Below are 16542 nucleotides of genomic sequence, written 5' to 3'. Positions count from 1 at the left end.
ATGATGTGTATTATTGTTTATGGCTCATTAGGATTTTTGTTTAACAACATATATATATTCATTAATTCGAATTAATTAATAACATTAATAAATCAAATTAATTAATTAAATCATTAATAAATGTGTTTACTTTCTAAAATAATTACCATTTTATATGCATAGCGTTTTTAAGTTAAAGCGCATAAACATTAATATGAATTGAGCTTGCAAGTAAAATAATTGTTTTAAGTAATACATTAAATTAATTAATTAAATTAATAATGAGTTCGTTAATTTTTTTTCATATCATGCATTTTTGAAGGGATGATATTCTTTTACATAAACAACGGGTTACCCCTAGGAAATTATTATTTATTTACATTTAAGAATATAAATAAAACGCTAATTAGTTTTACATATATAAGATTTGAGGCTTTGCATGGTGGGGTATCGGTATCGTTATTACCATGTGGTAATAACTACTGCTTAGAAGATATTAGTTCTGAAAAGAACTTGTCCTGCTTAATATCAACTTTGCTAAGTATTTTTTTTTGTTCTGATAAGAACAGTCCTGCTGTAAGTTCTAAACGAACCGTCTTTGGTCTCAACGTTTCGACTAGCCTGCTCTAGTCATCGTCAGGAGACGAGAGACGAGCAGTCTCCTGACGATGACTAGAGCAGGCTAGTCGAAACGTTGAGACCAAAGACAAGCTCGTTTAGAACTTACAGCAGGACTGTTCTTATCAGAGCAAAAAAAACTACTTAGCAAAATTGATAATAAGCAGGACAAGTTCTTTTCAGAACAAATATCTTCTAAGCAGTAGTTATTACCACATGGTGTTACCGCAAACCGAAACGATAGTTTTACATATGCAAGGCAAAAAACCTCGAAGTTTGTCTCCATTTTTTGTTCACCGTGCTTATCCTAGATCACCGTGCTTGTTGATTGCTTGCCTGGTCCCTTCCCCGCCCCCGCCCCCTAAAAAACTTCTTTGATAAGCACTGCTAAATCTCAATTACATGTATTCTTTTCATTGAAGCTAAATGAATTCCACTTTTTATTTATTTCTTCGATTATTAATTTATTCCATTATTTTTTAATTTATTTCTCCATGTAGGCCTACTTGTGTTTCGAACATTTATTTTTCTTCATCAATGAAAATCCCGCCCGCAAGGTTCTCAAATTGTGATCGTCTTTGCGCAAGTTGTAACGTGCTCACGCAAATTAAAATGCCTCGCGCAAGTTTAAACTTGCGTGCGCAAGTTTAAACTTGCGTGGGGGGGGGGGCTCAAATTGCGCTTGACAGCTACACCACACATCTGGTTTCCCAATCTAATGAGTTTAGTCCGAAACTTGCACACAATATGAGGACTCCTCAAAGATGTCTAACGCGCAGCTGGCGCGCCAGGCGGGCTGACCAGCACCCGGTGAAAACCTTTAGTCTGAGTAACTTGAACCCAACTTATCGCCTTTTTAACTACATTCAGACATGGTCTCGCGATAGTGGGGTCCAAGCTAATCGTAATATGCCGAGCAACACAATTTTGACCAAAAACTTAACATTGCCCAACAAAACATCCAGATTTCACCCTCGAAATGGCCTACAAATTACTAGATGCGCTACCTGAGGCCGGTACAAGTAGACAAAAAGATGGTTGTACTGCACTGCATGCTCAGGGTGACCGTAAGTTAATGCCCAAATACTGCTAAATGCGCTTTAAAAAAACTGCCAAATTCCCCAGAATCACTCGAAATACACTATAAACACTTAAAATCACATGCAGATGTTGTAGTATTGTCTTAATTAAGGTTCAAATTACATTATAAACAATTCATAGTCACATATGTCATGAAATTGCATAAAACGCGGTAAAATTGTGCCACGACGAATTTTTTTGCCGGCTCTAAGTGAAGCTAAGCAAACCTAGCTGTCCATTATGCAAGTGTTTGTTTGGAAAGACTGAAGCTTTTTTAAACAAATGTACCTTTTTTCAAATTTGATATGTATTTCTGCTGAAAATAGCCATTCTTGTAGAATTCTGTCAGAAATCTGCCAAGAAAATCCATTCTGTCAAATTTTCTGTCAAACTTGATTTTTACGAACAATTCTGCCAAATTTAGCCGAAATTCGTATATCGGCTACAACGGTCACCTTGGAACTGCTGAAGTTTACTTAATAATAATACGATCCGGATGAAAAGTGAACCCCCCCGCGATCGTGAACACGTTAAATTTCCGACTCGTGTTATTAAATGTTTGAACGACGCGATGTGGTCTGCATGCCCAGCGCACATACAATCATCACCGTATCCCGAGTGCGATTCCGTTACCGAGCGCGATGCAACGATTATGATAATGATACTGGATCTCGTTTGTAAGCACACATTTCGAACGATTATAGGGAGTCGGGAATTAGGGAAGCTTTTATCAGTTCAAGCTAGTTCCCGACTTCTTTTTACCGTTTTAGTCACGTGACGTAAATTGTAATACAATGTATTACCGGAGGTTACCTGACCTTAACCTCGTCCCCAGTGCTTACTTTATTTCAAACTTATAGGTTCCAACAGTAAGCCCTGCTGATGGCTCCCAATTGTTCCAGTTATAGTTATACTCTATGGTTTAATTAAATCTAATTAGGTTGTCCAATTTTGTTTGGGTTTGATAAAGGTTCACCTTTGTGAAGCCTTTCTCGTTTTTTTTTTTTTCATTTATGTGTGAAAAGAACAGGGGAATATGTGTACCCATGGAAATCATACTCGTACTCGCGCACTATAGTGGAAAAGTACTCGTACTCGTACCGGTAAAAAGTAATTAAGGCAAATTTAGCGGGCCTACACGATACGGGTTTTAATATTGTAAGTCCAGATTTAGAATCGCAATTAAGTTTAATTACATTATCCCCACTTATAACCCGTTGATATCTTTAAGATTATTTTAAATTACTTTGTGGTCCACAGAGACACCCTGTCTCCAGTTGTGTGGTCACACTGGGCTCGGTCGTAGACCTGAGTGTAAAACCACATCCTAGATTCCTAGCATTTACCGTCCTTGGTTTAATTCACTTACAGTTACACACAATCCATTATGTTCCATTCCTGTATTTAATGAGCCCCTCTCCCCCTCAGTCCCCACTTTCCAACCTTCCACTTTCTCCTTTCAAAAGCTCCTTTCACTGTCTCCCCCTCTCTCTCTCTCTCTCTCTCTCTCTGTCAAGCGGTGTTAGTCGGTGCTCTCAATAAACACACCTGACCCTATAATCTTTGTCACGAGTTTTATTCCTTTCATTGAAAGTTTCTTCTCCGTCTTCCGCTCCGGCTACAGTGTACGCGCTACTATAGGAGACATTATCATTCTATACCTCCATGTAACCAAGACTCTAGAAAGACTGGTACACAACCACCACCTATGAAACAAAATCTTATGTGTTACAATATGATCTAATTAATGTGAGAAAAATGGCTCCTACTATATAACTTAAACCATTTAGCAATAAACAATATCACTATATAACGTGAGCAAGTTCAAATTTGTAGGTCAAACATCCGCTGCGGAAACCTTCCATCCACGGTTCAGCATAGATGGAAGGTTTCCGCAGCGGATCATGTTGGCCCATGCTGTATGCTGTAAGCATGCAACCACTTACTAACGTGGATGGAACATTTTCGGTTAATAATTGAAGACGCGTGACGGTTATACTTCATTTCGCATGAAAAACAGTTTTCAGATACAAACAATTAGAAGAATATTCCACATTAAGTACTGCCTTCACCGTCAAACTATAAGGGTCCTTTGGCGACCAACCCCCTCCCCTCCCCGGATATTCCAGGGTATTCATCAGATGGAATTCCATCTTCTGAACATGCATTTTGGTTGCGGATATGCAGTATACCCGCTGCTGTATCAGATTCGAACCAGCCACCCTAGCAAGCTCGGTGGTAGAGTTAAGACGTTTGCCACGCTATAAGCATGGGGTCATGGGTTAGGGTCCCACCAGAGCAGTCTGTGATCCCCCCCCCCCCATCACTCGGGACAACAGTTTTAAGTTTTGTAAGAAAAAAATACGTCTATGAAGGGCAAAAACGAAACAGGGGTCCAAAATATTCTGGTCATTTTCTCTCAATTTGTCCAGGAATTGCCGCCTTTTACTTAGAATTAAAACCCCATTAAATCGCCAAAGGCATTACTAAGTGTGTAGTTTATTGGGGCACAGAATAAAGACTTTAAATATTGCCTTCCCGTGCGGCAATAAGGCGACGGAAATCAGGAGGGTTCCTTTTTCTTTCCGCATCAGTGGAAACAAAATAACAGTGGGCTTCGGGGTACCCGTCCACCAAGTTTCGGGCCATTTCGCGGTGCTGAATCGCGCGCGGCGGGCTTCACCGTGGCTATAAACCAGCCCGTGATTAAGAATTGTAAACAAGCGACAAGTCATGTTTTGGACACAATAATTGAGAGAAATTGACCCGATATGCCGACTGTTTGTAGCCCTGTACATTTTCAATGGACTACCTTTGCTTTTGGCCGCCAAGCCCATTTATGCGCATGCGTGCATAATTATGAATTTATTAGTGAAAAAGGCCCATCAACATCATCGTCGCCATGGATGAGATCGGAACCAGTACCCCACCCCCCCCCCCCAAAAAAAAACCTAAAGTGTTTCAACCATTGTCAAAAAAATATTGTATAGCCGTTCGCAAGATTATTTTTGAATCGCAACCTGGATAGAAAAAAATACATTATACTTGCCTGGTGTAGTGTGGACTGTCGTCGATGGAGTTTGAGTCGGCGGCCGCGGCGGGGCCGTGACTGCAGCGTACCCCAGCCTCATCACAGCAATGAAAGCAATACAGAACAACGCACGAGCATGCATCTTGCTGCAGCGTTGGTAACTATATAATATACCCCGTCGAAACCAAATTTTTACTAAAGTGAAGACTTCATAGTACCATTGTCATCCTTGAAGAAAAATATGCAGATCAGTCACATAATTCTTTTCTCCCCTCGGAGTGCAACTTCCTGTGATTTTCATCATTACACCAGTCAAGGTGGCAGATAGGTCACTAGGATTTCCTGTAAACAAATACCCATGCCACAAAATGGCCATCGTTGGTGGTTGCTGTTTTCCAGGATCTGAATTGTTAGATAGCACTGGCAAAAAGTTCCGGATACTGTTCGCGGATTCATGGTATCCTGCAACAAATACCACTGCTTTCAGCCTAAGCCCCCCCCCCAAAAAAAAAACAGTCCGTCTCTGGTCAGCCGCGCGTCAATTTTAATCATGCTCGTCAACTTTTTTTCTCAAATTGTCCGCGTTGGCTACAACAGCGCCCTCTATTGCCGCACCTCCTCAATTTTTTGTACCAAGGAATCGGGAAATTGCACCAAAGCAAATAATAGAGGGCACCAAGGCAAATTATGGAGGACACCAATGTATATGAAGACACAAAAAGCAAAAAATAGTACTCACCTTGTCTTATTCCTCCATGGTACAATCCAAGCTTGGAAAGAAAAAAAACCCAAAAGAAGAACAAAACCGTGTCGCCGCATCAATTCCGGAATTTTGGTCTGACCAGAGACCGACTTTTTTTTTGGCCTAACATGCGGATATGCACGCGTGCAGGTGGGTTGGTTATCCATTCATTAGAACTTGGGACACTGGGGTGTGTGCGATTTCAATGGGCGCAAGAACCTGGGCACTGGTCCTCGGGAGAATTTCGTGTACAAACCTTATGGGAGCTGTCAAGAAAAAGTTAGTACAAACAAAAGTAAACAAAAGAAGGAAATAGGAAATGGGCAGGTCCTCATTAGTAAACACGAGCTGGGTGTGTGCGTTTGTTAATACAATGTATCACATTTTTTATACATACACTCGATCTCAATTTCATATCAAAATAGAGGCTTATATATAGGGGCGGTTTGGGCGATACGAGTGCACTCTCAACCCATTCCCAGCCTCTCCCAGGCGAGATTTATGAATTTTGACAAATGAATTTTGACAAAGGTGTACCGGTTTTTATTGTAAATCCACTACACTTGTATTATATTTTGAATGGACGTTTAACTGACTTGTAACTGGACCTGTATGTGATGGACTTGTGACGGACTCGATTACAGTAGGCTTATATGTTGTATTGTACTATTTTAACACGCGGTTTGGCTGTGGTGCCATGGTACACATTTCCCCGACGAGCGATCTCTTTTTGAAGGGGGGGGGGGGCAGGCATGGAACCCCCCCCCCCCAAATGGACCCCCTCCAAATCCGCCTGTGGCGTTTATCAGGATACCATGAGGTTTTTCACCCTGCTTTTCCTATTAATGATTTGGCCACCTGCGCTCAAACTGACACAGGATATCGCCTCAAGGCCGAAGTAGCCGCTACGATATGAGCCACGAACCTTGGACATGTTATGTTTTTTTTCCCCAGTAGGTTTACTACGGCCATGACCATGATTGTTCATTTAGTTGAAAGTTTATCATTAATTCATATTCGGGCGGGGAGGGTACTTCAAGGGCCCATGCAATATACATATTTTTTAATGCAATTCTTGGAAGTGCACCTTATTTAAAGGGCCATGCAATGCCCTTTAATTAAAGCAGTTGTTAAAGCATTTTTAAAGCAGTTCTTGAGAATGCACCTTTGTGCCCGGCATTTAAAACTTATTTTCAATTTTTATTTTGTCTTTTTCAAGCCTGTTGTGGTGCCTTTTTGTTTTGTATGCTTACGCGAATTTCCATATTTATGAGCAACAATGTGATGTCATTTTAGCAGAAACCAGTGTTACAGCTATTTCAGCACCAAAAGTTGCCAGAAATGTTCTTTGCTTTGATGATTCGTTGTTGGTGTCAGTACATGGCAGTTAGCCAATGTGCACATTTTTCTGACAAATGTTTTCGATAAGCATATTTTTGGGTTCACAATTTAATTAGAAAACCCCTAAAAGTGAAAAGTGTCTTCCTGAAATGACATCACAGCAACAGCGCCCTCAGTTGTCAGAAGTGCACTTTTCAATCACATAAACAAAAAGGGATGTCAAATATTTTTTCATACATTTAAGGAATTAGAAAGTTGCACAAAATATGTTCCTACAAAAAAATCACTTCATTCCCCTTTAAAAGCCTTTTCAATATTCATGAGTCAAGACACAATACACATCTGTTTATTAAATGCTACAAAGGGAAGCGGACACACTAATCCCCTGCTTTTCGGATTAGCACATCATAAAACATCTATATCAATTGGCTCCAAACTCCATACACAGGTTGAAGCACATGACTTACATGTTTGTATACATGTACATACAGTGTAAAAGACATAACTTTCAAAATTCACTGTGATTTCTCTTTGAATAAAGCAAAAACTTTTTTTCTGCATTTTATTGTGTCATTTCTTCAGGTTCTGATCATAACATACATTTTCTCTATTTTGTCATCTAGAAATAATTGAGGTATTTGTTTCTGTGTTTCTTTATTAGGTAATTCATAGACTTCCCCACTCGAAGCGTCCCTAACAGAAACTGATGTACATGTACTTCAACGACAGGTATGTCAAAAGTGTTTATGGTTCATAACCTTTTTGTACATCACATTTTGCCCTTCATGTTTATTCAAAGGACAAAGACAGCCTGAACATAACCAATCCAGACACATGAAATTACAACATTGAAATTGATTAACTCGCCTTTTATCGGTGGCAACACTACATTGTATAGCACCATAATATACTGTACTCGACTTCTCAGTACGTGTTATGCTGCGCCACAAACCCTCAATTTTCTAAAGAGTTGTGTTTCCTGGTATTAAAACATGCACTGTTTCTTTACTTCAGATAAATAACCACGCAAAATCAAAAGGTCAAAGTTGCATTCATGCCCTCGGAAAATGATGCGGTCATTTTTGGGAACAAAATCTTAAACAAAAAATCCACTGAAATTAAAGGATATTAACTAGACATTGAATTATGTTTGTGTTTGTTTGTATAAATAAATAATTATTATTCCTCCACATATTCCTGGCGACATCTTGAACAGCACAGCTACCTACTCCAACTTCCCCAACACAAGAATCTGAAAGACAAAGAAGACTCTTCCCTGCCATAAATGCATAGGGGTAACATTGCTGATCTTTACAACAACTCCATCACTCCTTTCAATTAACCCTAAAAGGGCCGGGGGCGGCGAATCCGCCCCCCCCCCCTTCAACATTTTCCGTGATAGCCTCTAAAAAAAAATTTTTTGGGGCCCGAGCTGTTATGACTTTTTAGCCTCGAGCTTCGCGCATCTTTTGATACCAAAAACATAAAAATCGGGCCACGGGTTGCCGCGTAGCGAAAGATTTTCCGGGGCTACGCGCCGTGAAAACTGAATTTTCGCAAATGCGTCGTGTACACAGAGCAGAACTGCCATTCGTACATATGAATAATTAATTAGCCATAATTCCAAAACCATTTGACCTATAGTCATGAAATTTCTTGGGTATGTCAAGGAAGAGTTGCTCTATGCATGTATTGAGTTTCAAAATTTTTCGTCACTCGATGGCCGAGATATTAGGGGGGGGGGGCCGAATCCGCCCCCCCCCCCCGGCTGAGAGATGGTCAAAATAACCCGGCCCCTTTAGGGTTAAACCATCGTTTCCTATTCCCAGAGTTCATGATTTGGTTTTAACAACAACATTTGACTGTATGAAATATCATTGCATAAATTGTCTTGACATTTGTGAGTTTTTTCCTCCATTTTTGGGCCTGTTTATAATTGTATAACGTCCAAAAAGTGATATCCATATATTTTTTTGGAAATTTCCTATCCTCGCGTGACAGACTGCACTGGATCACTCCTGTTAAAGCAGGAACCCGGGTATCTTTCAATTTTTTTTCTTCAGGATATCAATCCCCGATTTTAAATAGCCATTTTTATTTGGTGTTATGCAAACACTTATTAGGCTACAAAATCTGAAGTTTGTTTGAAGAACAATTATCGCATGGGATTATGCATACCGCAATCCCCTTTTTCACCCTCCCCCCACGAATTTCCAATTTGAATGTTTTATTCAACGGCAGCAAAGTATTCGTCATATTTTACGAGTCTCAATCCTCTTCAGAAAGTTATTCTGTTGTACGGGCACATGAAAACCATATTATTTGTCTTACTTCCAAAATTTCATTTTCATGAATCAAAGTATTCGATAACAAAGGATCAATATCATTCCCAAATTGCCCTCAAGATAGACTACATTCATGTCTCTTTGATCTACATGTCAAAGTATAGTGCAATTTCTACATTATGCAGTCAATATTACTCATAATATTGTACAGTACCTTTCTTAATTTTCCATTTTTGTAATAAATATGCATGTAACATTTGCTGTTTTACATTTGAAGTTAAAGTTTCTCATTCGTGTCCTTTATTTTGCCTGCAATGAATATAAGTTTGTTTTTATAATGATTACCTCACTCTGCAACCCCCCAAACCATTTTTCCCCATCTAGCGCCCCACCCCCTTGCTGGCCCCTTCTTCCCCTATATTGACCATTACACGATGTTTCATCTACAATACCTGATGTCCTGCACCCTCGCACAATCTCCGCAGGTAACGCGCGCTGTGCATGTACGCGCAAATTCAACATAAGGGCGAGACTAGCCAGTGAAAATAGGACCGCGTACAGCAGAGGGTCTGACGATACGCCGGCGTATCTTTAGAAAGAAAAAAAAATCTAACACAACATATTGACAAGAAATAGGTCCGAGACAACAAAGCTAACATTAATCGAAAGGTTACACGGTACATGTTCTTCAGTTCATTTTCTAACAAGTAACATCAAATTTCAACATTTACTCACTCGCTCGACTACATCCCTGGCCTTCATCCACATTATCACATAGAAGCACACTTGAAATGCTGAAAGCTTGGCAAGTCAAACTTCAAGAAAAACACGTTAGGCCAAAAAAAAAAGTATCTGGTTTCTGGTATGCGCGCGCGTCGCCGTAGCCATGCGCGTCGGCAGATGAAAAAGGTTTTTTTTAAATAAAAGATGATGTCTCAAAACCGCCAAACTCACTGGTTTGACTTGAATCCTGCTGCTGCACAATTTTAACGCGTTTTTAGATGGGGTTATGATCGAGAATAAGCTTTATGTGGCCTCTCTGGACTCCCATATATTTGCACTAAGTTTAGTCGGGCACCATTTGCAGTCATCAGACGACATTTGAAGCAAAAAAAAAAAAGGTAAAAAAAAAAAAAGCCGCGTCGCTGCACCACTTTTTGGGCAAGCTCCATACCAGAAACCGGAGACTTTTTTGGGGGCCTTACCCGGAGTTTTTTAGTCAAGCAGAGTTGTATAATAAACTCTGACATGTCTGAAGGCAATGGATTCTTTCTTTTTTGACTTAACAGTGTTTTGAGTTATCAGAGTTTGACTTATCGAGATTTCACTGCATTAACAATACAAACCAGTCAACTCCACCCATCGCGGCATCCCTCTAGTGTGTTCTAATTTGTACATGTGTAGTTGGTTTGCGACTGAGCGTATCCATTAAATAATGGGTGACAACTGACTGAATGAGAATCATGTCCCGAGTGCTGATACAGAGATTGTGTCACGAGAGGGCGCAATTAAAAATATGACTCGGCAAATTTGGCATTGAAATCGAGATCCCAGAGTATTGAGTTCATGTTTGTTCTGTTTTCTCGAAATACAGCATTCACAGAGCTAAAACTTCATCAGGTTAGTTATCATAAAGCATCCGTCTTTTGTTTCTGAGCACTTTTGTTGGTTCAAACGAAACGAAATGAATGCACAAATTACAAAATGGTCTTCTCTACCTTTAAGGACAATTGGGAAAAAATATGATCAATTTAATACATATTATTAAAACTCACTTCGTTGTTAACAATGTTGGTCGATGATTTTTGTGACTTCCTTCACTTCTGTGTCTCTTTTTCCCGTATGCTGCTGCGAGGGTATTGCATACATAGATTTCTGACGATAATCAGTATGAACATTCTTGATTCCCCTTTTATTATGACAATAGCTCCTGTTTTTACCTATTATTGGCGGGTCTAATGTTCTATACAAATAATCTTTCAAACTTTTCACTCGTCCTTAACCCCACCCCCACTCCTGGAAAAAAATTGGGGGTTCACTAGTTAGCCTAGATATATTCCATTTTCAATGCAGCCTTCAGACTTACTTACAAGAGCTAAATCTTCTTGATGCAAAAAACTGCCCTCCAAGGCTAAAACGGAACTTTTTTTCAAGAACAATCTGACAATTTTTCTCACATTATAACTGCATATTTTGATGGAGTATTACACTTTGCCGCATCAGACACTTTTTTTCAAGCCAACGATGGCGCACTACAGAGATACCGTACCGGTAGGATTCCTTCCAATAAAGAGTAACTCAAGAAGATTAGTCCTGTCGCAAGCAGGATGCGTTTATGTCAGGTCTCGATCCTTATAGAATAAAACTATACTGAGCATATTTCTATTCCCCTGGATCTAATGCCATGCAAACCCCTGCAGATTACTACTCTTATGAGGACCTCCTATCGTTCCCTTGTTTTGTTCCCATTGCTTGTACACGAAAACCTTCAGAGGACTTGTCTCAGGCCCTCGGGGTCATTGTTATCGCAAATCCTCCATTGTCACAAGTCCAGTAGTACAGGAAAACAGGATTAAAATGTCAGGAGTACTTAGTGCAACATCTCTCACCAACCACGAACCATCATTAACTACTTAAAAAGGCACTCCTCCCTAACGGTTCAGTCTATATTGTTAATTTCGAGATGCTCCCAAAGGTATAATGGCACTGACTGTAGGAACATCCATCATAAAGAAGTCGTTGTATGGAAATATTTAGATGTTCGCAGATTTGATCATGTGCATATTTCTTTTCGGAGACTTAATCACCAGCTTAAGATTGGGATATTTTGATTTAAGACGATGTTCACGAAAGCTCCGTTAGACCAATGCAAAGACCAGGAACCCTCCTTCATGATGCCATCCACCAACCTCGTCCCCAGGGTGTCGAACAGTACACGCCTATCACTACCTGCTCTCTCGATTTCACAATTTAAAGCCACTCAATATTTGTTTTATATAACTTACATATTTATAGATCCTTGTCATATGATATATTTGAACTTTTATTTCAATACAAAATTGGTGAAAAAAATGTATTTCTCTCCTCCAAACCACCCCTTCACGAAAATGTTTGAACCCAACGCTGTAGCGCTGGCTCTTAAAATTGGCAATAAGCGCTACGCGCAACGCTGAACGCGCACACCAGCATGCATTTCCTAACTGTTCAATAGTATTTCCCATTCCCCATGGACGGATAGTACTTTTTGAGCTCCGGCGTGAATGGCAGTGATAACGAATGACACGTGATGTGAGTTCCACCAATCAAATGACAAGGATCTGTATGTCGGTTATATAATCCTCAATGACAAAACAAATGGCGTTGTTATTCCGTTGCTTCGGTGGGCGGGGCTTGTAGCGAAATCCAGAATGGTCCATTGGAGCAGGAGGGTGGACGGACTGTGCAAACTATCAACTGTTATGCCAACTACTTACAACCCCGAACATCTATATTTTGTTGAAGTAGAATGTATGAAGTAGTGTATGTTATACAAATATTGAATGCTTCGAGTGGTGTAGTAAAACTAGCCTCCCGAGGTGATCCATGGGCATTCTATTTTCCCGAGGTGAAGCCGAGGGAAAATATAATGCTCCATGGATCATCGAGGGAGGCTAGTTTTACTTCACCACGAGATATAGCATTCAATATTTGTTTTATAACACTTCACCCACAGTTTCTGCTTGGTTTTAATATTTTTAATTATTTAAATCTGAACACAGTTTAAATAAACTTCAATTTTAATACAAAATTGGTGGAAAATGTATTTCTCTCTTCCAAACTACCCCTTCGCGAAATGTTTGAACCCAACTTTGTGGCGCGCTCTTGGAACAAAACGCGCTACGCGCAACGCGCACTCCAGCATGCATTTGCACACAAATACCGCGCCGTGGAAATAGTACTTTGATGGTTGCTAATGGTACAGTACTTTGGTTGCTACGGGTATAGTACTTTTGGCCGTGCACAGAAAGATAGCAAAAATAGAAAGTACCATGTGACTCGCTCTCGGCCAATCAAGACACAGAATTTGTGGGGGAGGTGTTATAAAGTGCACTAGCGTGTGGTACCTGGGGTGCGTGCGCAGTAGCCAGATAACCTCGTGTGGAATTGCCGCGCTTTTGGCCTCGTGTAGAATTTGGGAGTTGGTGCTTTAATAGCTCCATGGTGCTTGGAAGCCAGTGGAAGCGGACGTGGGTTGAGTTGCTCGTGGGTCAAGGTGCTGTAAGTTATGTGGGTGCACAACGGACGACGTCGGAGAGACCGACTAGCTTTGGGTAGCAGTGCAGTCCGTTAGTGAGGGTTGGCGTTAGCGCCGGTTATTGCGTGTGCGTTGGCGTGCATTTTATATTAAGATCCGAACTGATTAGCACTTTGGCCACATTTGTGTAGGTTTTCCCCCACTCAACTCCCGTAGTTTAATTAATAATTGATACCAGCCTCCCGGCCGACTATAAGCACTATTTTCCGTCAAGTAAGGAAACTCAATTTCCTTTCCGGAACCCAAACATTCCTTTGAGTAACCAATATTTGCCTTAAGGAACCACTATTCCCGTAAGGAATCTGCATTCCCCTTAAGGAACTTAAACTTCCCTAATTAAGGAGCTTGGGCCTAAACTTCCTTTAAGGAACTTAAACTTACCATTAAGGAACCTGAAGTCCCCTTAAGGAACCCAAATTTCCCTTTAGGACGCATTTTCATTAATTAAATATCAAAGTAAGTTTTTCAGTGGTTGTTTGAATAAAGGGATACACCCACTGTCCTCGAATGAACCTAGTTCTTCCTTGTAAGTTATTCTGTGTGCCCAATTGAGGTAATCCAAGCCTGCCCTACCCCAACTTAAGAGTCATGCGCGGCGATATACGGTCTCCAAACGGACCACCCCAAGTACTGCAGGACTGCCGCTCGCCCGAGCAGTTTACCGAGTATAGAGGATCCGGACGGGTTTCGCCACAATATTAATTCCCGATCATGAACGTCACTATTATTCATGAATTAGAAAATATCAAAAACTACCATCCTTACTTTAGCCGCAAAATTTCCATATTTATCTAATTGAATTCAGTTACCAATCTTGTTAAGTTTTTAGTGAACTTATACATAAAATATCAATAATGAAGATTAATCTTGAACCATAATTTATCACTCTAGAGCGTATATCAAATTCACCATACGATCCATGAATGTTACAGATCAATTAACTGGTGGAAATATTTGCACTGACACTGTGCCATTCAGTTCATGGGATTAAGTGATAATCCTTTGATTGTGTTTTCTAAGGTTATTACTGAAAAAGATAATGGTCCCATTTTGAAGCACTACCCTAAACGACTATGGGCCATATTTTGCGCTTGAACTCTACAGTTGAGTTTGTTGATACTGAGCATTTTGGAGTTCACAGGTTCACATCCTGCTTCCTTCAATTTGTTTGTTTAACCTCAAAGTGAGCCTTCGTTCTCAATTTTGAACCAAAGGTTTGAAACTCTGGTTGTAGCAAATTTAGAGGAGAAACAATTTGGAAATGACTGTGCAGCGATCATTTCACTGCTGAATGTTTCTTAGGCTTGGGAAAGACAAACTCGTCGGAATGATAACGTAACACCATATATTTGAGGAATACATGTACTTGGTATTTGGTTGTTGTTTCTTTGTGGGAGGAGTTAGAGAGTTGCTGGTTTGATAAGATAAGTCTACCCTTTTCGTCTGACTGTGCGTAAATATTTGTCTGTAACATGGAAAACAACCTAATATGTTAATAACAGCTCGACGCCATGGGGAAGAGGTTGTTGGTATGTATTCGTTGTATGAGTCGCACAAAAGTTGTTTGTTTAGTCTGTTGCAAATTCATTCGGAAAGTCGTGATTCTTTGGAGATCGAAGCGAATAATGTTATACAAATATTGAGTGGATCAGCGTGGAATCAAACGGGAGGGATATTATCGCAAGGTAAAATCTGGACTTTTCCATTTCACAATTTAAAACCACTCAATATTTGTTTTATATTACTGACATATAGATCCTTGCCATTTGATATATTTGAACTTTTATTTCAATACAAAATTGGTGAAAAATGTATTTCTCTCTTCCAAATCACCCCTTCACGAAAATGTTTGAACCCAACGCTGTAGCACTGGCTCTTTGGGACAATACGCGCTACGCGCAATGCTGAACGCGCACACCAGGATGCATTTGCACACAAATACTGCGTCATGGAACAAGACTGATCCTAACTTTTCAAAAGTATTTCTCATTCCCCATGGGCGGATAGTATACAAAATAACATGGTTTGAGGGTGGACAGTCGATATTCACTCCCCGAGGTATTGGAAGTTGACAAACTAGTTCCCGAGGCGAAGCCGATGGAACTAGTTTGTCAACTTCCAATATCGAGGGGAGCTAATATCGACTGTCCACCCGAAATAAACCATGTTATATTTGTTTTACTATACCTCATACGTATTCAGTTGCCGATTTTTCCCGCGCCATGTATCCGCAAAAAAAATCGTCGGAGAAACTTGTCCAACTCACCAGAAGAATAATATTGCTCAAACTCCGAAAATGTCAGTTTGTTTGCAATACAGTAACTGCGGTTGTAAGTACAATTGTTTGTGGACAACTTTTTTTTAGCACATACATCTTTGTAATTGTCCACAATTTTCTCCGATTTGGCATCATTCAGCTCGGGAAAACGCCAATCATCATTTACGTGTGGAACTATTGTTTCATGTGTAGCTATAGGGCAATGTTCGCATGTGCGTGCTTCACCCATGCGACAGTTCAACGATTGCTTGGTAAAGCGCATGCGTAGTAGACTGTCACACGGGTAACCCCTGCGACAGTCTACTACGCATGCGTACTTAGCCTGTGCATGAATTTGGTAAACAGCAAAAATAACATCTGGCACGTGATAGTGAATGGACCAGTGAGAATTCGGCTTTCGGTCATGAATATGTATGAGGTATACTTTTTGAGCCCCGGTGTGAATGGCAGTAATAACGAATGACACGTGAGGTGAGTTCCACCAATCAAATGACAAGGATCTGTATGTCGGTTATATAAGATCGAATAAGGAGCAGCCGCTCATATAATTCAAAAACTGCATTGAAAATATTGATAAATGTACTTGTGCCGATTTTTTGTTCAATGTCTCATTTGGAAAGTTCATCACTTTTGTAATGCAAACAAACGATCAATTGAAGTGTAAAATTGGGGTTTTTTTATGGTGCAACACCCAACAGCCACGGGACTCCCCTTTAAACTGAAGGTCCAATCAGTTTGGAAGGTCCAGCTGCAGTTTTGTTTTTATCCAAAACTTTAATCAAGCTATTGGAATGTCTTCTATAGAAAATATAGAACACCACGATGCAGTGGCGGCGGAACGGGTTTGAAACTGGGGGGGGGGGGGGGGGGGCATCACACAAAAGGGGAACTTGC

General features: G+C 40.3%; 1 protein-coding gene across 2 annotated transcripts in view; it reads right to left on the bottom strand.

The window, feature by feature from the left end:
* The window catches only part of LOC119726669, a 43765-nt gene extending 38667 nt beyond the window's left edge, over nt 1-5098 (bottom strand). For both annotated transcript variants that reach the window (XM_038198443.1, XM_038198444.1), the window contains exon 1: nt 4727-5098. In XM_038198443.1, the coding sequence (XP_038054371.1) occupies nt 4727-4850 (124 nt within the window). In that variant the 5' untranslated portion in view covers nt 4851-5098. The remainder of the gene's footprint in view (nt 1-4726) is intronic.
* Nucleotides 5099-16542: the final 11444 nt, after the last annotated feature.

Source organism: Patiria miniata, unplaced genomic scaffold, assembly GCF_015706575.1.
Source record: "Patiria miniata isolate m_02_andy unplaced genomic scaffold, ASM1570657v1 HiC_scaffold_2, whole genome shotgun sequence".
In the NCBI taxonomy this organism is placed as follows: Eukaryota; Metazoa; Echinodermata; class Asteroidea; order Valvatida; family Asterinidae; genus Patiria; species Patiria miniata.
Note: the sequence above shows the minus strand (reverse complement) of the source record. Positions and strands in the feature narration are given on the sequence as shown.